This window comes from Pleurodeles waltl, chromosome 6, assembly GCF_031143425.1.
Source record: "Pleurodeles waltl isolate 20211129_DDA chromosome 6, aPleWal1.hap1.20221129, whole genome shotgun sequence".
In the NCBI taxonomy this organism is placed as follows: Eukaryota; Metazoa; Chordata; class Amphibia; order Caudata; family Salamandridae; genus Pleurodeles; species Pleurodeles waltl.
Window position 1 is genome coordinate 157,046,748 of NC_090445.1, and position 25,195 is coordinate 157,071,942.

A 25,195-nucleotide genomic window follows, 5' to 3' on the forward strand; every position below is an offset into this window, starting at 1 on the left:
TCCCCTTCCACCTCCGACCCCCCCAACCCCCTCCATAATGACGTCAGCGCACGCTGACTTCATTATGGGGTTCTCACCGCACATGAAGCCATTTGCTTCCTGTGCAGCGAGAGGAGAAGAGGTGAGTTCCTCTTCCCGTGTGTGGGGGGATTTGGGCCAAAGAGGCACCGGGGGAAAGGAAAGGCTTTTCCTTTCCCCCGGTGTCTCTTTGAGCATTCCTGCTGCCCGATCGCATTGCGATCAGGCAGCAGGAATGCCCACTAGACACCAGGGATTTTTTTTTTGTATTTCCTTAATGTTTCTGGCATGCGGGGAGCGGCCCCTTGGGCAAGGGTCGCTCCCCTTTAGGGGGCAATAACTTACGCCCATTTCTGCCCCCCCTTGGGGGCAGATTGGCCTACTTTTTAGGCGGGTCTGCCCCCAAGGGGGGCAGAAAACACTGGATCACCAGGGATGTTTATTTATGTGTGTATTTATGTGGGGGGGGGGGTACCCCCTTGGGCATAGAACTGTTGGCCTTTTCTGAAACCCCTTGGGTGCAGATCGGCCTATTTTCTTTTAGGTCCATCTGCCCCCAAGGGGGGGCAGAAGCCACTTAGGCACCAGGGATTGTGTGTGTAGTGGATGGGGGGGCGGCCCCTTGGGCAAGGGTCGCCCCCCACTTTGGGGGCACATGTACCGAGGCCATTTCTGCACCCCTTGGAGACAGATCAGCCTATTATTTTTAGGCTGATCTGCCCCCAAGGGGGGCAGAAACAACTAGAACGCCAGGGATTTTTAAAATTTGTTTATTTTTGTGGGGTGGGGTGGGGTGGGGGGGGGGCGTCCCCTTGGTCACGGGGCGCCCCCCCAAGGGGGGCATTGACCTGTTGGCCATTTCTGCCCCCCCTATTCTTTTAGGCCCACCTGCCACCAAGGGGGGCAGAAGCCCCTTAGACACCAGGGATAGTGTGTGTGTGTGTGTGTTAGTGGAAGGGGGAGGGGGGGCCTTGGGCAAGGGTCGCCCCCCACTTTGGGGGCACATGTACCCAGGCCATTTCTGCACCCCTTGGAGACAGATCAGCCAATTATTTTTAGGCTGGACTGCCCCCCTTGAGCCACTTAGGCACCAGGGATAGTGTTGTGTGTGTTTTTTTGTTTGAGGGCTGTCCCCTTTGGCAAGGGTCGCTCTCCATGGGGACACACTACTAAAGGTATTTTCTGGCCTCCTTGGGGCAGACAGGCCTATTTTTTTAATAGGCCCATCTGCCCCTATAGCAGAATCCACTTAGGCACCAATTTCTAAATGTTTGATGGTGGGGTGTTTGTCAACTGATGAAGTATTTGCATTTGTGATAAAAAATGTTTTCCTCCTTTTTGTTCTAGTTCAAAGCTTTTGCTTTATTTGCTGTGGCTCCTTGCGGTTTTGGCGGTGGTTGACCTGCAGTTTGCACAGTTGCATGTTTTAGGTAAGTAAAAACAATTTACTCCAAAGGAGTATTGGTGCCATGCATGAATGACATGTTTGTAGGGGGTGTACTAAATGCAGGATTGTGTGTGAAATTGTCCTTAGATTTGTGCACAATGATATTTGTTTTGTCTTATTTCTAATTTGCCTTTCTTTCTTTCTTTTTAGTGGGATATCATTGGTGATTGCTGTGTCTGTGCAGAGTAGTTGCTGGTGAATCAAGCTTTTTCAGGCAAGTGAGCGGTATAGCTTTTGAGTTTATAACTCTTACTAACAAAGCTACACTTTGTTACTTGTCTTACACAGTGCTGGTTGTTGGTGGTGAATTTGTCCAGTTAATTTTAGCAGGAGAGATCATGGCTAGCCGCAGGATGACCGCTCAGCAGGTGGTTGGTATGCTTTTTGAGTCACAGTCTGATCATGATTGTGAGACGGACTCTGCATCTGAGGCAGAGGAGGAAGTCCGAGATTCTGGCAGTGATGTTTCTGTTGGAGGGGAATCTTCTGATGATGAAGCCACACTCAGTGCAGATGAAGGGTCTGTTTTAGAGGAGGACACTGATGTGCCAATAGTGCAGCAACCTGGGGCTGAAAGGTTTCCTGTTATAAGACCTGATGTCTGGGTTGCCCCAAACATGGAGCAGCCAGAGTTGCCTGCCTTTACTGGTCTCCGGGGGTGTAACGCCAATACAGAGAACTTTTTGCCTATCAATTTCTTTGAGTTATTCATGGATGATATGTTTTTGGAAGAGATTGTTGAGCAGACTAATTTGTATGCGGAGCAGCATTTGAGGGACAATGCTGCTAGACTTAGGCCACACTCTAGAGCTGCCCAGTGGATTCCCACAAATTTGGAGGAGATAAAAAAGTTTTTGGGTTTGACTTTTTTGATGGGGTTGATAAGGAAGCCGTCAATGGCTTCTTATTGGTCTAGTAGTCCCTTGATGGCAACAGCTATATTTCCTGCGACCATGAGTCGTAATCGGTATTTGCTTCTTCTTAGGATGCTGCATTTTGTTGACAATGCATTAGCCTTGCCACAAGATCACCCAGATTCTGACCGTCTTTTTAAGATTAGGCCTGTCCTTGATCATTTTGTAGATCGGTTTTCGGAGGTCTATATTCCAGGCAAAGAGATCCGTGTGGACGAGTCTTTGGTCCTCTTCAAGGGTCGTTTGGTTTTTAGGCAGTACATTCCTAGCAAAAGGGCACAATATGGAAATAAATTGTATATGCTGTCTGAAAGTAGGACAGGATATGTGTATAGTTTCCGTGTGTACACTGGTAGGGATTCCAATATTGACCCCCCTGGTTCTCCTCCCACTTTTGGAGTTACTGAGAAAATTGTGTGGGATCTTGGTAGACGACTGTTCAACAAAGGTCACCATTTGTATGTAGATAACTTCTACACTGGTGTGCAGTTGTTCAAGGAATTGTTTAGAGTGGACACAGTTGCTTGTGGTACAATCCGTTCTAACCGGAAAGGCTATCCAAGGGAGCTTGTCTGTAAAAAACTTGAGGGGACAGTGCTGTGCCTTGCGGAATGAGGAGCTGCTAGCTTTGAAATTTTCAGACAAGAGGGATGTCTACATGCTAAGTACCATCCATGATGAGAGTACTTCCCCCGTGACTGGGGCCCGGTTGCTGAAGTGCGCACACCTGTGTGCATTTTAGATTATAATAAGCACATGGGAGGCGTAGATGGAGTTGACCAGAGGTTGGAACCTTATACTGCTATGCGTAAGTCTTACGTTTGGTATAAGAAGTTAGCAATTCACCTCTTCCACTTAGCAACCTTCAATGCTTTTATTGTGTTTAGGGATAGGTCTCCAGAGTCAAAGATGACATTTGTGAAATTTCAGGAGTCAGTGATAGAGAGCCTTATTGTGGTGGAACAGGCCAGAGTTCCTAGAGAAGCAGTGGTGGAGGATGTGGCTAGATTGAAAGATCGCCACTTTGCTGAGCACATTCCTCCCACACCCAAAAAAGACTTTCCAGCTAAGAAATGTAGAGAGTGTTTTCGAAGAGGTATCCGGAGGGAGACTCGAATGTACTGCCCAGATTGTCCTTCAAAGCCTGGGCTGTGTGTGGGTGGTTGTTTTAAGAATTACCACACCCAGAAGAATTTCTGGGAACAACCATGAGTGTAAACTCATGTCTGTTTTGTATTTTCATGTGTTCAGTTTCATGGTTAGCATTTCTGTCATGTACTAGAGCTTTTGTGTTTGTAGGTTTGTAATTCTTTCTACTTAGTTAGGGGTTCCTCTGTTTAAAAAAAAAAAAAATCATGCCATTGTGTGTGGAGTGGGGCTTGGCTGAGAGTGTACATATTGACTTGCTGTTGGCTACTGCATCACACTGCCAGCCAAACACCAGTCCACACACTCCCATCAGCTGGTGTGATTGTTGTATCAGGCATGTGGGCGTATGTAGGTGATGGGCCCTTGAGTGGCGCTGTCTGTCGATGTGAGTGTTGTAACGTGCTGGACCCGTGGCTGGCGGTGTGAATGGTCTTGTGTGTGTCATGTATGAAAGTTGTGTGAATGGACTGTAAAGCGGTTGGTGCCTTGTCGCGGCTTTACAGCTCACGAGCTGTGAGTCATTGGTTCAGTTTTTTGCCTTTCAGTTATTAACAGTGCATTTCATTTTTGTGAAAGCTCTTGTTAGTAAAATTTTATCCACTGAACCATCACTCACCCTCGTGCCAAATCCAACCAGTATGTGTGGTAAAAATGACAAACCCTGCTCCGCTGTAATCAGGCGTCGCAGCACACCTGTGACACGCTAGGTGCCTCAGGTGGGACCCCGATGATGAAGCATGCCACCAACTTGGTTGGTGGGTGAGGGGTCTTTTTCACATAACCTAAGTGCGTTTCTTTTCAAAATTGTAGTGTTTGGCACATCACGGACGTATGTGGACACAACAAAACGATATATTACAAAACTACCTGTGTTTGGGGGGGAGAGGGCACCTATGTTTTTGGTCCTGTGTGAGGCCTTCATCTAGGGAAACCTACCAAACCCAGACATTTTTTTAAACTAGACACCCCAAGGAGTCCAGGGAGGTGTGGCTTGCGTAGATCCCCCAACATTTTCTTACCCAGACTCCTCTGTAAACCTCAAAATTTGCTTAAAAAAGCATATTTTCCTGACTTTTCTTCGTAGGATCACCACTCCAGCACAAAATTCCTACTCCCCAGTGTTCCCCTCAGTCTCCCAAGTAAAATGACACCTCACTTATGTGGGTCCCCAAAGCAGAGTCAGTCTAAAGATGTATAAAAGAATATGTCCTTATAAACTCGCTGTGCTATCCCCTCTATCTCTACACGTTTTGGGCCTTATTCTGTTGCAGGCACCTGGCCCACCCACACAAGTGAGGTATCATTTTTATCGGGAGACTTGGGGGGAACGCTGGGTGGAAGAAAATTTTTGGCTCCTCTCAGATTCCAGAACTTTCTGTCACCAAAATGTGTGGAAAATGCGTTTTTTTAGCCAAAATTTGAGGTTTGCAAAGGATTCTGGGTAACAGAACCTGGTCAGAGGCAAGTCACCCCATCTTGGATTCCTCTAGGTCTCTAGTTTTCAGAAATGCACAGGTTTGGTAGGTTTCCCTAGGTGCCGGCTGAGCTAGAGGCCAAAATCTACAGGTAGGCACTTTGCAAAAAACAGCTCTGTTTTCTTTCAAAAAATTGGATGTGTCCACGTTGCGCTTTGAGGCATTTCCTGTCGCGGGCGCTAGGCCTACCCACACAAGTGAGGTATCATTTTTATCGGGAGACTTGGGGGAACGCTGGGTGGAAGGAAATTTGTGGCTCCTCTCAGATTCCACAACTTTCTGTCACCGAAATGTGAGGAAAATTGTGTTTTTTAGCCAAAATTTGAGGTTTGCAAAGGATTCTGGGTAACAGAACCTGGTCAGAGGCAAGTCACCCCATCTTGGATTCCTCTAGGTCTCTAGTTTTCAAAAATGCACAGGTTTGGTAGGTTTCCCTAGGTGCCGGCTGAGCTAGAGGCCAAAATCTACAGGTAGGCACTTTGCTAAGAACAGCTCTGTTTTCTGTGATGTGTCCACGTTGTGTTTTGGGGCACATCCTGTCGCGGGCGCTAGGCCTACCCACACAAGTGAGGTACCATTTTTATCGGGAGACTTGGGGAAGCGCTGGGTGGTAGGAAATTTGTGGCTCCTCTCAGATTCCACAACTTTCTGTCACCGAAATGTGAAGAAAATGTGTTTTTTTAGCCAGATTTTGAGGTTTGCAAAGGATTCTGGGTAACAGAACCTGGTCAGAGCCCCACAAGTCACCCCATCTTGGAATCCCCTAGGTCTCTAGTTTTCAAAAATGCACAGGTTTGGTAGGTTTCCCTAGGTGCCGGCTGAGCTAGAGGCCGAAATCTACAGGTAGGCACTTTGCAAAAAAACAGCTGTTTTCTGTGATGTGTCCACGTTGTGTTTTGGGGCATATCCTGTCACGGGCGCAAGGCCTACCCACACAAGTGAGGTATCATTTTTATCGGGAGACTTGGGGGGAACATAGAATAGCAAAACAAGTGTTATTGCCCCTTGTCTTTCTCTACATTTTTCCCTTCCAAATGTAAGACAGTGTGTAAAAAAAGACGTCTATTTGAGAAATGCCCTGTAATTCACATGCTAGTATGGGCACCCCGGAATTCAGAGATGTGCAAATAACCACTGCTTCTCAACACCCTATCTTGTGCCCATTTTGGAAATACAAAGGTTTTCTTGATAGCTATTTTTTACTCTTTATATTTCAGCAAATGAATTGCTTTTTACCTGGTATAGAATGAAAACCCACTGCAGGGTGCAGGTCATTTATTGGCTCTGGGTACCTAGAGTTCTTGATGAACCTACAAGCCCTATATATCCCCGCAACCAGAAGAGTCCAGCAGACGTAACGGTATATTGCTTTCGAAAATCTGACATTTACATTACAAAAAGTTACAGAGTAAAACGTAGAGAAAAATTGATGTTTTTTCACCTCAATTTCAATATTTTTCTTTTTCAGTTGTTATTTTCTGTAGGAAACCCTTGTAGGATCTACACAAATTACCCCTTGCTGAATTCAGAATTTTGTCTACTTTCCAGAAATGTTGCGGTTTCTGGGATCCAGCGTTGGTTTCATGCCCATTTCGGTCACTGACTGGAAGGAGGCTGAAAGCACAAAAAAATCGTAAAAATGGGCTATGTCCCAGTAAAATGCCAAAATTGTGTTGAAAAATTGGGTTTTCTGATTCAAGTCTGCCTGTTCCTGAAAGCTGGGAAGCTGGTGATTTTAGCACCGCAAACCCTTTGTTGATGCCCTTTTCAGGGAAAAAAACACAAGCCTTCTTCTGCAGCCCCTTTTTTTTTACAAAAAAACGTCATTTTCACTGTATTTTGGCTAATTTCTTGGTCTCCTTCTGGGGAACCCACAAAGTCTGGGTACCTCTAGAATCCCTAGGATGTTGGAAAAAAAGGATGCAAATTTGGCATGGGTAGCTTATGTGAACAAAAAGTTATGAGGGCCTAAGCGCGAACTGCTCCAAATAGCCAAAAAAAGGCTCGGCACAGGAGGGGGAAAAGGCCTGGCAGCGAAGGGGTTAAATAAGGACAGCTAGTCAGCAAACAGAAACAAGACAAAATCACTGAAAAATAATCTTTAATGGTGCCAACTGCAAGTCCTTACTGGGCCAAAGGTAAAACAAACAATAAAACACTGGACAGTTTGGCTTCTAACGGGTCTGTGTTGTGAACTTTACATCAGGCCATAAATTTGTCTCAGCATCCAGCATAAATGGAGTGCACTCAGCAAGGATAACATCAATGACCTCAGGAGGCAGATCGAATGTGGTCAACTGCCACCACTCAATCTCTATGCATGGAGATGCAGACTGTGTGGGCCTGGGTGCAGAACTCTGCCCTGATGCCGCACAGAAAAGTCTTCCCAAGTGGAAGTCTGATTGGGAACAGATGTTCGCGCCTAGAAGACTGGGGTCATACACTCTCCTGGCCCAACAGGAGCCACTAGAATGGTCATTCCGGATTGTCTTCAGAAATTAGGTCATGCGTGGCAGGTATCCCTTGCTCAGCTATAGCAGATTCTCCCAGAGTGAGCCATCTTGGGAACTCCAATCCACAAAGGTATCAACACTGCATGTTCTTGATGATGGCAAAAAGATCCAGCCAGAGCTCTTCCAAGTGTTGAAAGATGTCCTGTGCCAACAAAGGGTGTAACTGCCGTTAGTGATCTGCCAGGCACCACTGGCTGAGCTTGTCCTTGATGGCATTCAAAGATCCTGCCACATGGCTCACGGCCGGGAACTGCTCTGACACCCATTCAGCTCCAGAGGCTTTTTGGCACAGGACTCATGACCGTGCTAATTGCCGTACCACATGGTGGTGGTGTTGTCCGTGAGGACCTATAACAGCCTCCCCTTGATAGAAGGTATGGCCCACAACTCCAATAAAAGGATGTATCCACTATAAACCAGAGTCCTCTGATGTCCACCTCTTCTAGACTACCTCCCTAACCGTGCATTGACACATCTGTCACCACTGTCTATGTGGGAAGGAGAGGTGTCTGCCACTGCTGCAACTGAGGTTGAGCACCCACCACTCTGTCCACTGTTAACTAATTCTTCATAGCTGAACATACTTAGTGATTTTAATTATCAAGGTAACGCCTCACATGCGGGACTATAACAATTTGATCGAGTTAATGGTGTCTTTGAATTTATGCCATCACATCACTATCTCGATGCATAGTCCAGAATTTAAGCCAAAACAAAGTGTGACAGAATAACATGGTGGCTCAATACTTACTTTGTCACCTAAAAAAACGTATTAAAGAAAGTATTAATGCCAACAGCGTATGTTAGAGATGGGTAGAAATTCCACTACCTTATCCTCATTCCAAGAAATTAGTAAGCAAGGCTTCATGACTTAATGGCAAAGGTTAAAGCAGGGTCGCCAATAGACCTTTACCTCCCCCCCCACCACCAATTATACAATCTCTGGCTCCAGTGAGAAGTAAACTCATAATGAGCATGTTAAGTAAATATCTAACCTCTGTCACAGAAGCAGCTACCTTAAAAAATGCAGCAGTAATACCTTTATTAAATAAAACAGGGGATGATCCAACCATATTAAAATATTACTGGCTGGTTTGCACCCATCTGCAGTCTAGGAATTTTCTCCACCCTATTCAGTCAGTCTTCCGTCCAAGGCACAGAACAATAACAGTAATTCTGTCTGTAACTAATGATCTAACACAGGAGAATGACTTTGGACTGACTGAAGCTTTAGTCCTATTAAATCTGCCAGCAGCATTCTGCAGGGTCGACCATAAGATCTTACTTGACTGTGTGGAAGAGGTCAGCTTTCAAGTTTGTGCCTTAGCCTGGATTAAATATTTTTGGGCTAACAGTACCCAGGCAGTTCACCTGGAAGATTTCACAACCAAGACCATAACCATAGAGTGTGGCATACTCAAAGCTCATCATTGTCCCTTCATCTTTTTGATGTCTACTTTCAGTCTGTACATTCAACAACTAGTCTTAACAGAATGCAGGCTTTATAATTACGCTGACAATCCCCAAACATTAAATCGACTGGGTGGGAAGTCTGCTTCACAATTTCCCTTTCAAAATTTAATGTGATTAGTCCGAGATTGGATGAATTCAAATCAGTTAAAGTTGGACACAGATAACACCGAGATCGTAGTCTTAAAAATAAAATTGATCTGTGGGCCAAAGTTTATCGGCCAAAAGAAACGGAACAGATTCCAGAGCCAAAATCATCGGCTAAAAAACTAAGAGTGATAACTGATAGCAATATATCTAAGAAACCTAAAGTTGCTACAGTTTCTACTAAAAGCATATTCCTTTTAAAATTACCCACGAACATAAGGTCACTCCTTTCTCTTGAAGCAAGTTATTAAATTGTGTTGGGAGTAATTCTGTCTAGATTGGATTGCACCAACTCTGTTTATAATGGGTTACCTAATACCACAATTCAAAGACTTCAGGTCACTTAACATAAAGAGGCTTGTTTAATTTACTAGCTTCCAAGACAGACACACTCACCACCATTACTGAAGCATCTTCACTGAATTCCATAAAGCATAGCATCCAACTAAAGACGCGTAGTACTATATTTATGGCTTGTACAGATTAAGTCCTGACTTCATTTCCAACGCACCAGAAAAATATGTTCCAAAAGGCATCTTGACATCTACTAGCTTGAAGTTGCTGGTCATCCTAAATATCAGAAGACTAGATCCAGAGACCGCATCTTACTGCGTCAGCTTCTATCTGAAGTCTTTGCCGGTTGAGTTATGCCAGGAACCTGATTTCAGGTACATTTGTTAAAAAACAAACAAAAAACATCTTGCTGTTTAATCAGGAATATTCAATTTAATCAATCCCATGTTCTGCTACTCTGTGTCTCTGACATGTTTTTGTCTAGTGCCAAAACAACTCTGGGTGAAAGTGCACTCTATAAGTATAATTACCATAACATAACTGCAGATCTTTTGCAGTCTCCTCAAAAACCTGAATGGAATCCAACAGATTCCCTTGATACTGGGCCCACTGAGAATTCAGACTCCACTGTAAAGCCTGCATGTGCCACCTGGCATACTGGACGATCAGGACGCAGTAGGCCAATAGGTGAGGAAGTCTCAAAATCACTCTCTTTACCACCCAGGACCGAAGCTGAAACATTGGGATCATGGCCCGAAAGTCCTGTGCATGTTGCAACAGAAGGAAGGCACTGAAATGCACAGTATCAAAGACAGTCCCTGTGAAAGGGAGCCTCTGCAACAGAGTCATGAGCGACCTCTGCACATTGACCATGAAACCAAACGATGTTAGGAAGCTTATAGTCATCTGGAGGTGGTCTATGAAAGACTGTGGTGAGCCTGCCTTCAAAAGTCATCAAGGTAGGGGAATAATGGTACCCCTGACCTCCAAGGTGTGCTGTGACCTTCACCATAACCATCACTTTTGAGAACACCAGAGGGGCACTGGTTAGACAGAAAGGAAGCATGATGAACTGCAAATGCTCTTGGCCTACTTTTGAATCACAGGCAGCATCTGTGGGACTGCAGGTCAGACACATGACAAGCTCAAGGTCATCATCTACTTGCTTAGATCCAGGGCACACAAAACCTGGGCCAGTATGAGCACAATACATTGTTGTCCCTTCTCTGGGAGGCATTTTGAGGACCAATATATAAAAGAGGACAAAAACCTCTGTACTTATCTGGCACGAGAAAATAGTCCCAGTTCCTAACCAGGAAGCCACTCTGTGTTCCCTTTAGCACCTCTTACAATAGGATGGACAGATTCAGCGAATTGGAAACAAATGGAAGGCCCTAGCCATCAGAGGGTATGGCTTGCCACCCCAGGAGAAAATATTTGATCCTGCCTCCCGTATGGTAGACAAACTAAGGTGGCTTGGTGACTCATGGTACAGGAAGGGGGACTGTGAAGTTCACCGACCCTTGTGCCCAGCACAATGCCTGCCTGATCCCTACAGGACAGAGGTGTCTGCTGCAAGAGTGGGCTGTATGACTTTGCCTGTACGACAAACTCCTGAAGTAGCCTCAAAAAGGGCGATACTGCTGTGGAAAAGGGGTAGAGAGGCTTTAAGAACATGCCTTCGTCCAGCTCTCAGGTCAGGGGTTAATCAATTTAGTATCATGGGAAGTATGGAGCCTGCTTGCCTTCTCTAAGTCCATGTATAGATTGTCATAATCGGAGCGTGGGGATAAGTCATTTGAAACATCTCCATCTTCATCTCCAAGTGATGGGAGACTCTGATCAGAGTCCGAGGCAAAAAGATGGTGGAGCACCTGAGGACGGCTCCATGGTAAAGGCAGTGCTTGGTCTGAATCTGACTTCATGGCGACTGTGTCCCAGACCTGGGAAACTCGTAATGCATTGGGACCGATTGTGGAATCAGCTTCTTGATTGAAGATCGAGAGCGAGACTGACTGGCATGTATATGCCCTCGAAGCTTCTCTGGAAAGTGGTGGTATAGGGAAAGTCCAGCTTGGTCTTCTTGTGTTTCCACTTCAACTTAGACTTTGACCACAACAAGGACATGTTGCAGAAATGGCGACATATCCACGCCCTCCACTTCGAGGAGTATTGGAGCTTGAGAGACTTGTTTGGCTACTTCTGATGTTCAGAGACATTCAGATTTGCTTCACCGCCCGGTCACATGACTAGGAGTGATGCCCCAGGCCCTAATACCAAAAGCATACCTTGTGCGGGTCTGTCACTGACATTTATTTTTATGACAGTCACAGTATGAACCTTGCCGTACGCAAATCGTACCCTTGCACACTGTTTTTCCAAAATTGTTTTAAGAAAAAAGCTTGTCAAACTGACAAGAAAAGGGGTATGGAGCTCTCAATCTGCATTTGAAGGCGAAGAAAGAAAGCAACTGGTGTCTGTGCACAGGAGTGACACTTAGAAGTGTTTCTGCTCTGCCACTTCCGGTGCAGAACAAAGCAAAGTGGAGCGGCAGAGCGCTCCTATCCGTGTGTGGCAGCACTACTATTCAATTTACCTGATCTAGTGTGGCACATAGGGACATTCTAAAGGTGAGAAACTTGCAGTTAGAATTACCCATAAGAACTGCATTTAACGTGAAACTAAAATTTGGATTTCATATTTTTTATTTGCACTATGGATAGTTCCTGTCTAACATGATGTTTAGTTGGACACACAAGGTAAGTGAGTATAGGTGCTACAAGAATTTAATGAAATAATTACACTCAAATAGAGAGTGGCAGAGCAGGCTGTATCTGCACAGTTTAAAGTTCACAAGTGCACAATCTTGAGCAAGATTAGTGTTTCATTTAAAACTCAACCCATAAATGAGCTCACTTAGTCAGCGGCTGATGATGCCAGTTTTCCAATGTGATGGCCCCTCTGAGTTCTATGTAATAGTATAATTATGCCACTAGGTAGCATAAAAATGGATGGGAAGGATTATATAGCATATACCGCATTCTGGCTGTACACAATAGACATTGCCACTTAACTCCAAAAATAATAAAGATTCTTACCCATCATTCCAATGTGGTTTCAGGTGTTTTTTTAACACTTCCATGACTCCATCAAACCATTGCCAGAATGTATAATTCCATCCAGGTAGATTTTCCTGCACAAAGGAAAAAGTAAGGTGGCCAGATCACACATGCGCTTGACAGGCAACCCATTTTCAATACAAACTGATAGCGGATTAGTTGTGACACTCCCCACTTAGCATTATTTGGTCATCCTAATTTAAATTTAGTTTGAAACAATAGGTCAATTAAAGCTCTTGATGGAAATACAAAGCAAGAGTGATCAAGGGAAAAGTGCCCTTCTCCCAAAAAATAGCATGTGGCAGCTTTAGATCATGCAGCTGAGATATCACATGAATCCAACATATCAGTAACCTATTTTTAAATGTATGCATTCATATTTCATTTGGCTGGTTCATAGTGGTTTCCCCCAATAAACAAGATTAGTAATCATTATTTTTATTGAAGAACATGAATGACAAAATTAGGAAAGAGAAGAGGTGAATTTCAACTAACCTGCATACATCATATAAACATATAAATCTATTTTTCACAACCCAATATGTAGCAAGCCTTTGAAACTGAATAATTCCTGCTGCATGAAAAGTATGCCCACTCATTCAGCAGAAGCCACTTGACCTACCCGGTTGAATTGTGACCAAGAGACTGTCATGTTGCTGTAGTCATCTTTATGACTGCTAGTGCTGTTGAATAGTTTCTGCGCCAGGAACACAAAGTTTTCATCTGACAATCCTCGATTGCTCTGCACTTCAGCTTTAAACTTGATATTCAGAGCTTCACATAACTGTGGCCAAAGCACTTTGTCTGGCACTACAAATGGTACACGACCCTGGAAAAGACAGGAAAAGATAAGAGCATCACAACTGGCTTGTACATCTGTAATAAAGAGAGCTATCACTCAAGGCAAGGTCTCAAGAAGTAGGTATGTTACATATGGAGTTAAAGTGTACAGACATATATGTATGTTGGTCTTTAGGTTAGTCCAAGAGTGAAATAAGCATTTGTGACACTTGTTTTTTTTTTTTTCATTAGATGGTTTCTGACAAACCACCAACTTAAATATTGTATTGCTCTCGATGATAGGGTCAGATGATCTTCCCCGTTGTTGTCTTTCTGACTTCATTGATCCTCACAGGTGCTTACTTTCAAGTGTAATCTTGCATGGGAACATAGACCATAAGAGCAATCTCTACCTAACAGTTGATTTGAGGACCTGTATTAGCGTATTGCTTTTCTTCCACATATATAATACCCTCTACTCCAAAGGATACACTTGGGGCCTTATTATGACTTCGGCGGATGGAAAAGCCCATCCGCCGAAATCCCAATGGGCCCCCTGCACCCCATCTCCGCCAGCCTTTAAATGGTGGTGTTACTGCCATGAAATCGCTGGGGGGTTGTAATCCCCAGGGCAGCGCTGCTTGTAGCACTGCCCTGGCGGATTAGGACTGCCAGGCCATCATGAAGTCATAATCTGGTAGTCTGACTGTGGTGCTACCGCCGCAGTCGTAATATGGTGCTTGGACCGCCCACCGCCACCCTGGCAGTCATCAGACCACCAGGGTCGTAATGAGGCCCTTTATCTTTGACTGTATCCAGATTGGCACCTAGATAGGTGAGTCTTTTAAGAGGGGCCAGGCGTGACTTCTCATAATCTATTTAAAGACCTAGGTTGTTTAACATTCTGCAAGTTCATTTGAGATTCTGCCTCACCTTTTTTGGGGTGCTTGCTTTTAAAAGCCAACCCTGAGGATAAGCATACATGTGTATCCCCTGTTTTGTTAGGTGAGCTGCTACTACTACCATGCATTTTGAAAATGTTTGTATCAAAAGAGAGTTGTGTGTACTGGTAATGCTGATGGACCTACTATAAACCTCAGAAATGTCCTTTGGGGTACGTTTATCGGAATATAAAAGTATGCACCTTAAAGGTCGGTGGAACACATCCAATTTTTCAGTTTTAGATGAGGAATGCTTTATTATAATGCCGAGATGTAAAATGTCTCCTTTTTGATTCATTTGTTTAAGATCTCAATCCAAAATGGTCTGAATTCTGCTTTTTGACCTTTCTTTTTTTTTTAATATATATTGAGTACACATGCTGAGCTTTTTGGTTCTGTGGAACCATTTCTATGGACCTGTCTGAAAGCAGTACAGAAGTTTATTTTCCTAGCATTTTCAATTGGTGCTTTGTTGGTACAAATGCAGATATCATTTAAAAATTAATAAAGTGTTCATGAGATACAAAACTTATCACCCACTTGCCCCTTATAATGCTAGACCACTCTTCCAATTAAGCACTTCTTTCCCTGGGCTTGACTTGTTTGAACAACTTTTTTTCTTGCCAATTATAGGTACTGTTTCTGCTTTATTCTTTATTATGAGTATTTCATCATCTGAGTGTTGATCAAATAATTATGAACCTGTTAACGTGAGATGGTTATGTTTAAATGAGCATCTGGTTTCAACGATGTCAAACAAATCTAGGATAACCTTCGAAATTCACATCATGGCAATATGAAGTAGAGGGCAGATCTACTCAGTGCAATGATTATTTGGTTGGAAAAGCAACTCTTGCTTAACTATTCCGACTAATGTTGCTTCCGATGTTTGGGCAAGTCACCTCAAAAAGACTTCATATGGTTCAGAATTTCTCTTTGGTATTTACCCAAAAGATCAGTGGCACTTTTGCTTTCTTTTTCTGGAGGCACAGTGGTTTCTGGAGCTGAAGCATGTGGTCTTCTGACTGAAGTGACAATGATCAGTCCGGCTTAGAGTCATTTTTTCTAAAAAAAAAAGTCCAGATCTTGCTGTAGAGCTTTACGTTTCTTTAATAATCTTGGTGTGGCTCAGTGGTTCCCACCCTGTGGTCTGGTGACCCTTGGGGGTCCGCAAAGCCTTCTCAGGGGATCCGCGACTGCTTTGAAAATTAAATAATATTAACAGATTAGGTCCCCAGCTTTCAGTAATAACTCACTGGGGGGGTCCCTGGATTCCAATAATGATTCAGTGGGGGTCCCCAGGTTCCATTAATGATAAAGAGGGGGTCCACAGAAGTCAAAGGGTTGGGAACCACTGGTGTAGCTCATTTAATCACCGTAGGTGTTAGCAATTTTTCCTGAGCTATATCTAAAAGTCCTGGTACAAAAGGCAGCAAGGGTTGTGGAGCATCCTCTTAAATGAAGCATTTATAGGATAACAGACAGCTGGCGTTTAAGTCTTCGAAAGAATGTTTATTTTATGGCACCCCTAGCTAAAACCTTCTTAAAGATTAAGGTCCGCATGTCCGCCAAGTTCGGACCGCCGGGCGTCCGCCAATGCAGCCGCACCCCTGCCGCGGCCATTTGGAGATCCACGCTGGGTCGCAACACAGGAGCCTGCTCCAAATGGAGCCGGCGGTGTTGCGGCCTTGCGACGGGTGCATTTGCACCCGTCGCACGTTTCACTGTCTGCAGAGCAGACAGTGAAAAGCTGCACGGGGCCCTGTCAGGGTGCCCCTGCACTGCCCATACCGCCAGCCTTTTCCTGGTGGTTCAGACCGCCAGGAAAAGGCTGGCGGTAGGGGGACTCGTAATCCCCTGGCGGATTACTACCGCCAGGGCCATTGTGGCGGGAAACCGCCGGACCCGGCGGTGCGACCGCAGCGCTTCCGCCGCGGTCATAATGACCTGCGAAGCACCGCCAGCCTGTTGGCGGTGCTTCCATCATAACAGCCCTGCCGGTCTTGTACCGACAGGGTTGTAATGACCCCCTAAATGTTCAATAACAGGGGATGTATAAGAAGGAGAAGCTGCAGGAGTATACAACAAATGTCTATCATCAGTGTCTGAGACAGAAGATTTTAATGGAGAAGACACTGAAGTCATTCTGGACACCATCCTGTAAGGAGACAGCTGCAGAAGACAAAGATGTTCCTGGACTAGAACCATGCACGAAAGGTCTGATTGGTTTGAACTGCAATGTATGAGGGTACAGTGTTACAGGAGGCCTCATCGATTGAAAAGGCTTGATTGCCGACAGTACTTTATTTTTTCCATCAGGATGAAGTTGGAGATGGTGACAAGTCTGTTATAGGAGTGTTTTGAGAAGAATGAGTAGGCAACAGAGACAAATACACCAGAGAAGAAGAGCATGATGGAGAGGATGTTATTTCTTCAGCTGAATGAGAACCTACTGTAATGCCTGGTGAATCCTCTCGTCTTTGTGACCTCAACATCGATGATGGTGTTTTTGATAGCAAGAGCCAACCCTACACAGAAGTAGAAGGCTTTGTTGACTGCAGTGCCTTGATAAGTGTCAGTGATCTAGGTTGCCGTTGATATCCCAATGATACAGAGTCAGCGATGAGGCTTAACGTCGATCTTCTCATCTCGAACACTGTTATGTTACATATCAAGAAAGTCATATGTCATGGAGATGAATGACTCATGCGGTGGAAAGGTGTGGAACCTACCTGGATGACAAAAAAGTAGGGGCTGAGGCTCTCAATGTCAAATTCTAAGGATATCGAAGGTGATGATGAAAATGGTAAGCATGTTTGTCTCAACTTTTCTTGGAGAGTCTCACAGTTGGGAAGACCTTATTAGACAGTGTTTTCTTAACAAGAGATGTTTGAGAAGTTGTGTCCTTCAACTGTTTTCTCTTATTTCTCTCCTCTTCAGCTTTCATATTCTGAAGCATCCCTCGAAACCTGAAGCTCTTTCTGTCTTCTGGACATCTTTGGCAGATATTGCAGTCTTTAACAGTATGAGAGAAAGGGAGCATACCACACAGACCTTGTGAGGGTCTGATACTGCTTTCTATCAAAAAAGGGGTACTTCTTAAAAAGAGCAGGCATTTTGAAAAGAAAAAAATCCGACTCAACAGAAGTCTGCTAAAAACACGGAGTGAAAATCAAATGTTGTCTAATAAATAGATATTGAAGCTCAAGTATAAAAACATCACATTTGCTCTAAGATCTTTCTCAAATGGGGTTGGAAAAACACCTGAGTAAGTGAAGCAAACTGCCACTACAAACTTTCATGGGTAGAGGAAGTTCCAGGTAATTTTAAAGGGATAGGACTCATTTTCACTCTATTTGCATGCATGCTATTGCTATTCATCCTATGGACAAATGGACTTTGTGACCCAGTGCTACATTCTATGAACAACCTATCTATAGTACAGTGGTCTATACAGACACAGGGCATTACTCAAGCATTTAGGACTATCAATAAAGATTCTATGATGCAGAACTGTCTAAGGTCTCTTTACTTGGTATTTCAAGATTTGTGAAGCACTCTGTGAAAATCAAGCTCTACATATTTTAAATTACATGTTTCTGTAAGTCCTAGAAGGGATATGGATTTGTGACACTAAAAGCAAGTCATGGCCCTGCACACCGGAGAACTGGTAATGCGGTTGAAGTAAATTTTTGTTGTGGGCGAGTGACAACCAAAATGATGCTTAGAAGTATTTTTGTGAGGTAGTTAATGCTGCTAAGCGAGCACAAGGCTCTGGCAGATCAATAATCTTCTAGGACGTATGTGTAATGAGTCTTCTCAATAAACAAAATGATATATTATATTGTTAATTAAGTATATAATAATGTAGTGGAGGTAAATAAGTGGTGTATTTTGAATGCCACCCTACATAGAGTTCTTATGCCCACTACAGTCCTAACTCTGCTTCTCACCTTGCCAGCAGGTAGCCATCATGTATCCCTGAACGACATTATATCAGGAAAGAATATTATAATATAAAAACAACTTGTGACCTTTCTAGAAACGCATTACAGGAAGTGTCGGCTAATCACGTATATCTGTACACAGCTTCAAGTAAACCAGTACAGTTTGGTTCCAAGAAATGAAGGAAGACGAATTTCTAGGCAACAATTTAATACCTTATTACATGGTAGCACATCCTTTGGAATGGCAGCACGCACTATAAGGCACACAAAACCAATATTTATTTGATATGATTTAACACACTATTCTGAAATCTTGGGTTTTGTCTAACTAGGTCAAAACCTGGTGGAAAAAATAGTTTTTGTTTCTACTCACAGATTCAGAAAATGCGTTGTCCCATAGTACAGTAGCTGTGGCATTGTTATCCTGGCTTCCGTGAACGATTACTACAACTGGTAGTGACAACGTCTGATGAGGGGGAAAAAAAAGACAAAATAATATATTTTTAGACTAGGTGTGATATAAAACAAACTTCATCAACCCATCTTCTTTATGACACCGTATTACTGGTTTCCAGGTGCATGGCAAATCCAAGAAGAATGCAGGATAACATTTGCAATATGGCCCGTGCTCTAAATTGGTGTTTAGCATTATTGACAAAAGGTTAAATTAACTTGTATCCTGGGTCCAAAAAATACATTCCTTACTTCTCAGAACGTTTTGATCCTTCTCTTATTTTCCACACACAACCACAGTGAGAAGGATCCCATATGAAAGAGATCCTGAAGTATGACAGTCTGCCCCTGTACATTAGAAAACCAAAGATTAAAATGATGTTATGGTTAAATGAAAATGTCAGTTGAAACTTAACATTTAGCTCAAAAATCCACTGAAATTCATCAGTTTACTAAGCTTACTTGAACTTCTGCCCCCACCATGCCCAGTGTTGGCATCAATGATGTCATTTGAAATGTTATCAGTGATGTCATCAATGATATCATTGAACATGTCTGAGAGATAGTAAGCATGGCACTGTGGTGGTGTGGTGAGGGGGACAATTTCTAGTTAGCACAGTAAACTATAACTAGTGTTTTTTTAAATTTAAAATGTTATGTTTTAACTGCCATTTTCAACCTACAATAACAAAACATTTACCTTTGTTTTATTCCAGTAAATTTCTAGTTTTTTTTTTAACGTAAAGTAAAATATTATCATACCTAACATCACTTTAACCTTTACCCCTCCTGTCCCTCCCACCACAAAAGCTGAAGGCGAGGACCTGAACCCACCATAGCTGTGCAAGGCCAACCCTTCACAGACACCCAACCCTCATTTTGTTTTTGCAAATCATTTATCTGGTCCCTCGGCTTTGGACTCCCTCAGGATTGCGGAAACCTCAATCAATCTTTCTTTTTACTAATTTTGGGGCTGTAGAGTGAGAGTACCCCTAACCTGCCCCCATATAGTGTCATTTTAAAAGATTTTCAGGCCAGAAGACTACGTCCCTGAGCCCTGTAATGGCTGCCACAACATTTCTGTTCATGTTGCTGCCAGCCAATCAGGGTGCTCACTTCAAAAAGGCACTGCTCAATCAGAGCATTCGCTCCAAAAAGGTCCCCCTCAGCCAATGAGAAGACTTGATATTTTGAATTTCAGACCAACTCTTAATATAACTATATTCTTTGAACCTTAACTTCTCCAAAACTACTGAACAGATTTACACCAAATTATACAAAGTACGCTTTCGGGGTGAAGACCTAGATTTTTGCCAAATCTGACAAAATTCCGAAGTCATTTTGCCTGTAGTGCTATCTAAATTTCCCTATAGACACTGCACAGGGAAATTGTGTTTTGGGAACCGCCCTTTTTTGCTGGGCCAGCTTGACAGATCACCCCAAAAGTTTCCAGGAAGGAGTTAAGGTGAATTAACTTTTTTGGTGGAAGGGTTCATGAAGACTCAAATGGTGTCAAAGTTATTAGGCTCTTCCTATGAAAACTGTGACTTACTTATAACTGCACAGTGACTACCGCCACTGTGTGATAAACATATTACCTGCTGGCAATAGCCAGTAGGTAGTTATGGTTAGGACCAACTTTTCATGTTGGGTTAGTGCTTTTTATTTTGCTAATAACTTTGGCCCGATTTGACGAATCTTCACTAAAGTTTCAAAACTAGTTTACCACTCACTTTGGGTGATGTGTGGAAAATTGTGAAGTGATTCACAAAGCAGGAACTGAGAAAAAGGGGGTCCCAGAACACTTTTTCCCCCATGCAATTTCTATTGGGATTCTGCAATTTTTAGACTTGGCTGCAATCCGAACCACTGAATGACATTACACCAAATTTGGAATAAACCTAGATTTTGGTCCAGAAAGCGCCTTTTTTGTAATCTGGTGTAAATCTATTTAGTTGTTTTGGATCATTTGCAGATTCCAGGTTCCCGCGGGGGAACTGCAGATACCCACAGATCCAAACCCAAAAGCAAGGCCCTGATTGGCTGGCCGCAACCTGAAAGGAAAGTTGTAGCTGCCATCATCTTTCTCCGTTGGGCCCCAAGGACAAATTATAAATAAAGAAATCACTTAAGGGGTCAGGATAGTGGCATCCTGACTCCATAGGAAACATTGAGGGGTCTCTGAGGGTTCCCTTATGGGCAAAAAAAATGCCTAAATATTTTTGTATTGCCTGCCCATGGATCTGTGGATCTACCACTGCTCTCAGCCCACACCCCAGTGTTAAATCTCGAGGGATCCATGGATCTGTAGGCCATTTAAAAAAACACAGGCACCCAGTTTCACAGCAAGTGCGCGGTGGTGGTTGTATTAACGTATGGTGATTACTTATTACTTTATGTTGAAAAAAAAACAACATAGAAATTCACTAAAAAAAACTAAGGTTATTGGGACGTTATAGTTAGGATTTACCCACACAAAACCATCGAAATTCAGCAGTCCCTGTAACGACCTTTCAGCGACTATATATTATATGGAAAATGTCACTTACGCAGTGTACATCTGTTCGTGGCATGTTCTGCTGCAGATTCACATGCTATGCATATTTTTCCATCTAGTGTTGGGCTTGGAATGTTACAAGTTGTTTTTCTTCGAAGAAGTATTTTCGAGTCACGGGATCGAGTGACTCCTTTTCGGCTCCATTGTGCATGGGCATCGACTCCATGTTAGACTGTTTTCCCACAGAGGGTAAGGTAGGAGTGATAGAGTATAAAGAGATGTCCATGCAAATGGAATATATGTGTACAAGTGAATGTTGAACTTAAATGGCTACAGGCTCCCGGGGATGTGGGAGGGTGCATGTGAATCTGCAGCGGAACATGCCACGAACAGATGTACACTGGGTAAGTGACATTTTCCGATCAATGGCATGTGTAGCTGCAGATACACATGCTATGCAGTGACTACAAAGAAGATTTACCTCCCATAAGCGGTGGTCAGCCTGTAGGAGTTTAAGTTGTTTGAAATAGTGTTCTTAGTACAGCCTGTCATACTGTAGCCTGTTGTGTTGCTAACACATCTACACAGTAATGCTTGGTAAATGTATGCGGTGTTGACCAAGTGGCTGCTTTACAGTTTTCGGCCATTGATATGTTTCCTAAGAAAGCCACTGTAGCTCCTTTTTTTGCAGGTGGAGTGTGCTTTTGGTGTAACTAATAGCTGCCTTTTAGCTTTTAGGTAACACGTTTGGATGCATTTTACTATTCATCTAGCTAGCCCTTGCTTTGAGATAGGGTTACCAGTATGTGGTTTTTGGAATGCCACAAATAATTGCTTGGTTTTCCTAAATGATTACGTTCTATCTATGTAATACATTAGTGCTCTTTTAATGTCTAATGTATGTAGGGCTCTTTCTGCTACAGAGTCTGGCTGTGGGAAGAAGACTGGTAGTTCCACTGTTTGATTGATATGAAACAGTGATATAACCTTTGGGAGAAATTTTGGGTGTGTTCGAAGTACAACTTTATGTTTGTGTACTCATATGAATGGTTCTTGAATAGTGAAAGCTTGTATTTCACTAACTGTTCTTTATGAAGTGATTGCAACTAGGAAGGCAACTTTCCATGTTAGGTATTGAATTTGACATGAATGCATAGGTTCAAATGGTGGACCAATGAGTTGTGTGAGTACTATGTTAAGATTCCACGAAGGCACTGGTGGTGTTCTAAGTGGAATAATAAGTTTTAATCCTTCCATGAAGGCTTTGATAACAGGGACTCTAAATAAAGAGCTGTGTTGTATATTTTGCCAATACGCAGAGATTGCAGTGAGATGTATTTTAATGGACGAGAAAGCTAGATTTGCTTTTTGTAAATGAAGCAATTAACTTACAATGTCTTGTATTGACGCTGAAAGAGGGGCAATTTGTTTAGATTGACCGTAATATACAAACCTTTTCCATTTGTTTGCATAACACTGTCTGGTAGTGGGCTTTCTTGCCTGTTTAATTACTTCCACACATTCAGTTGGTAGTTGTAGATATCCAAACTCTATGACTTCAGGAGCCAAATTGCTAGATTGAGCATTTTGGGGTCTGGATGCCTGATCAGTTGTTTGTTTTGGGTTAACAGATCTGATTTGTTGGGGAGTTTGATATGTGGTACCACTGAGAGGTCTAACAGCGTTGTGTACCAGGGTTGACGTGCCCACGTTAGTGCAATATGTATGAGTTTGAGTTTGTGTTGATACAGTTTGTTGACTAGAAATTAAATGAGCTTGAGTGGGGGAAAAGCGTAAGCAAATATCCCTGACCAATTCATCCATAGAGCATTGCCCTTGGATAGAGAATGTGGGTACCTGGATGCGAAGTTTTGGCATTTTGCGTTTTCGTTGGTGGCGACTAGGTCTATGTCTGGCGTTCCCCAGTGGTGAAAGTATGTCTGAAGCACTTGGGGATGAATTTCCCACTCGTGTGTTTGCTGATGATCTCGGCTGAGAACATCTGCCAACTGGTTGTGTATACCTGGAATGTATTGTGCTACTAGGTGAATGTTGTTGTGGATTGCCCAATGCCAAATCTTTTGGGTTAGGAGGGACAGTTGAAATTAATGGGTCCCTCCTTGTTTGTTTAGGTAATACATTGTTGTCATGTTGTCTGTTTTGATAAGGACGTTCTTGTGAGTGAGAAGAGGCTGAAAAGCTCTGAGTGCTAGGAATACGGCTAGCAATTCTAGGTGATTTATGTGAAATTGTTTGTGTTTGGTTTCCCATTGTCCTTGAATGTTGTGATTGTTGAGGTGTGCCCCCCATCCAATCATTGATGCATCTGTTGTAAGTATGGTGTGAGGCACAGGGTCTTGAAAAGGCCACCTTTTGTTTAGATTTGTGGAATTCTACCACTAAAGTGATATGTATGTTTCGCAGTCTATCAACAATAGATCTTGGAGTTGACCCTGTGCCTGGGACCACTGTTGTATGAGGCACTGTTGTAAAGGCTGCATGTATTATCTTGCATTTGGGACAATGGCGATGCATGATGCCATCATGCCTAACAGTTTCAGTACGAATTTGACTGTGTACTGTTGGTCTGGCTGAATTTGTGCTAGTACATTGTGAAATGCTTGCACTCTTTGTGGACTTGGACATGCAAGTACTGTTTGTGTATTTAGCGTGGCTCCGAAATACTGTTGAATATGAGCAGGTTGTAGGTGGTATTTTTGGTAGTTTATGGAGAACCCTAGGGTGTGTAGGGTTTGTATTACATAATGTGTATGATTTTGGCACTGTGTATGACTGGTGGATTTTATTAGCCAATCATCGAGATATGGGAAGACATGAATGTGTTGTCTTCTTAGGTCGGCGGCTACAACTGCCAAACATTTTGTAAACACTCTGGGAGCTGTTGTTATTCCGGATGGTAACACTTTGAACTGGTAATGTTTTCCTTGAATTACAAACCTGAGATATTTTCTGTGCGCTGGATGGATGGGTACGTGAAAATACGCATCCTTGAGGTCTAATGTTGCCATTAAATCTTGCTACTGTAGCAGTGGGACCACATCCTGTAGTGTCACCATGTGAAAGAGCTTTGACAGGATGTAAAGATTGAGAGTTCTGAGATCTAATATTGGTCTTAAGGTTCCGTCTTTTTTGGGAATGAGGAAGTACAGTGAGTAAACCCCTGTTCCTATCTGTTGTTGTGGTACAAGCTCTATGGCTTGTTTGAGTAATAGCGATTTCACTTCTTGCAACATTGAGATATGGTGGGAGGAGAGATTGTGAAGTTTTGGAGGTATATTTGGGGGAATTTGTGTTAATTCTATGCAATAACCCATGTGGATAATAGATAACACCCAGTTGTCGATTGTAATGGGTAGCCAATTGTTGTGGAACCTTTACAGTCTTCCCCCCACAGGTGAGGTGTGAGATGGGAAGAGATGGAGTAATTCACTGTTTTGGCTGTGAGGCTTGTTTTGTTGGCTGATATTTTCCCCTGCCTCTGGGGAATTGGCCTCTGTAATTACCTTTAAACCCACCTCATTGGTATTGAGGTTGGTAGGTTGGCTTTGTTTGTGAAGTAGATGCTTCAGGTGTTTGTGCTCTAAAACCACCTCTGTATTGGGGTTTCCAAAAGGATCGCCTGTATTATGTCATATACAAAGCACCCATGGCTTTAGCGGTGTCTGAGTCTTTCTTAATTTTCTCAATAGCCGTATCTACTTCAGGGCCAAAAAGCTGTTTTTGATTGAACGGCATGTTAAGGACTGCCTGTTGAATTTCAGGCTTAAACCCTGAAGACCGAAGCCATGTGTGTCTCCGTATAGTAACAGCAGTATTAATTGTTCTAGCTGCTGTGTCTGCTGAATCTATGGCTGATCTAACCTGGTTATTAGTAATAGCCTGCCTAGCCTATATGTTGTGCCCTTTTTTGTTGGTCTTTGGGGAGATGTTGTATGATATCCTTCATCTCGTCCCAGTGGGCCCTATCATGCCTAGCCAATAGTGCTTTGGAGTTGGCTATCCTCCATTGG

At 43.2% G+C, this 25,195-nt stretch overlaps 1 protein-coding gene across 9 annotated transcripts in view; it reads right to left on the reverse strand.

The window, feature by feature from the left end:
* LOC138299444 (signal transducer and activator of transcription 5B) overlaps positions 1 to 25,195 on the reverse strand; it is a 994,326-nt gene that overhangs the window by 155,110 nt on the left and 814,021 nt on the right. For all 9 annotated transcript variants that reach the window (XM_069237688.1, XM_069237689.1, XM_069237693.1 and 6 more), the window contains 3 exons: positions 18,588 to 18,680; positions 13,169 to 13,375; positions 12,526 to 12,620 (listed from right to left, as the gene is read on the reverse strand). In XM_069237688.1, the coding sequence (XP_069093789.1) occupies positions 12,526 to 12,620; positions 13,169 to 13,375; positions 18,588 to 18,680 (395 nt within the window). The remainder of the gene's footprint in view (positions 1 to 12,525; positions 12,621 to 13,168; positions 13,376 to 18,587; positions 18,681 to 25,195) is intronic.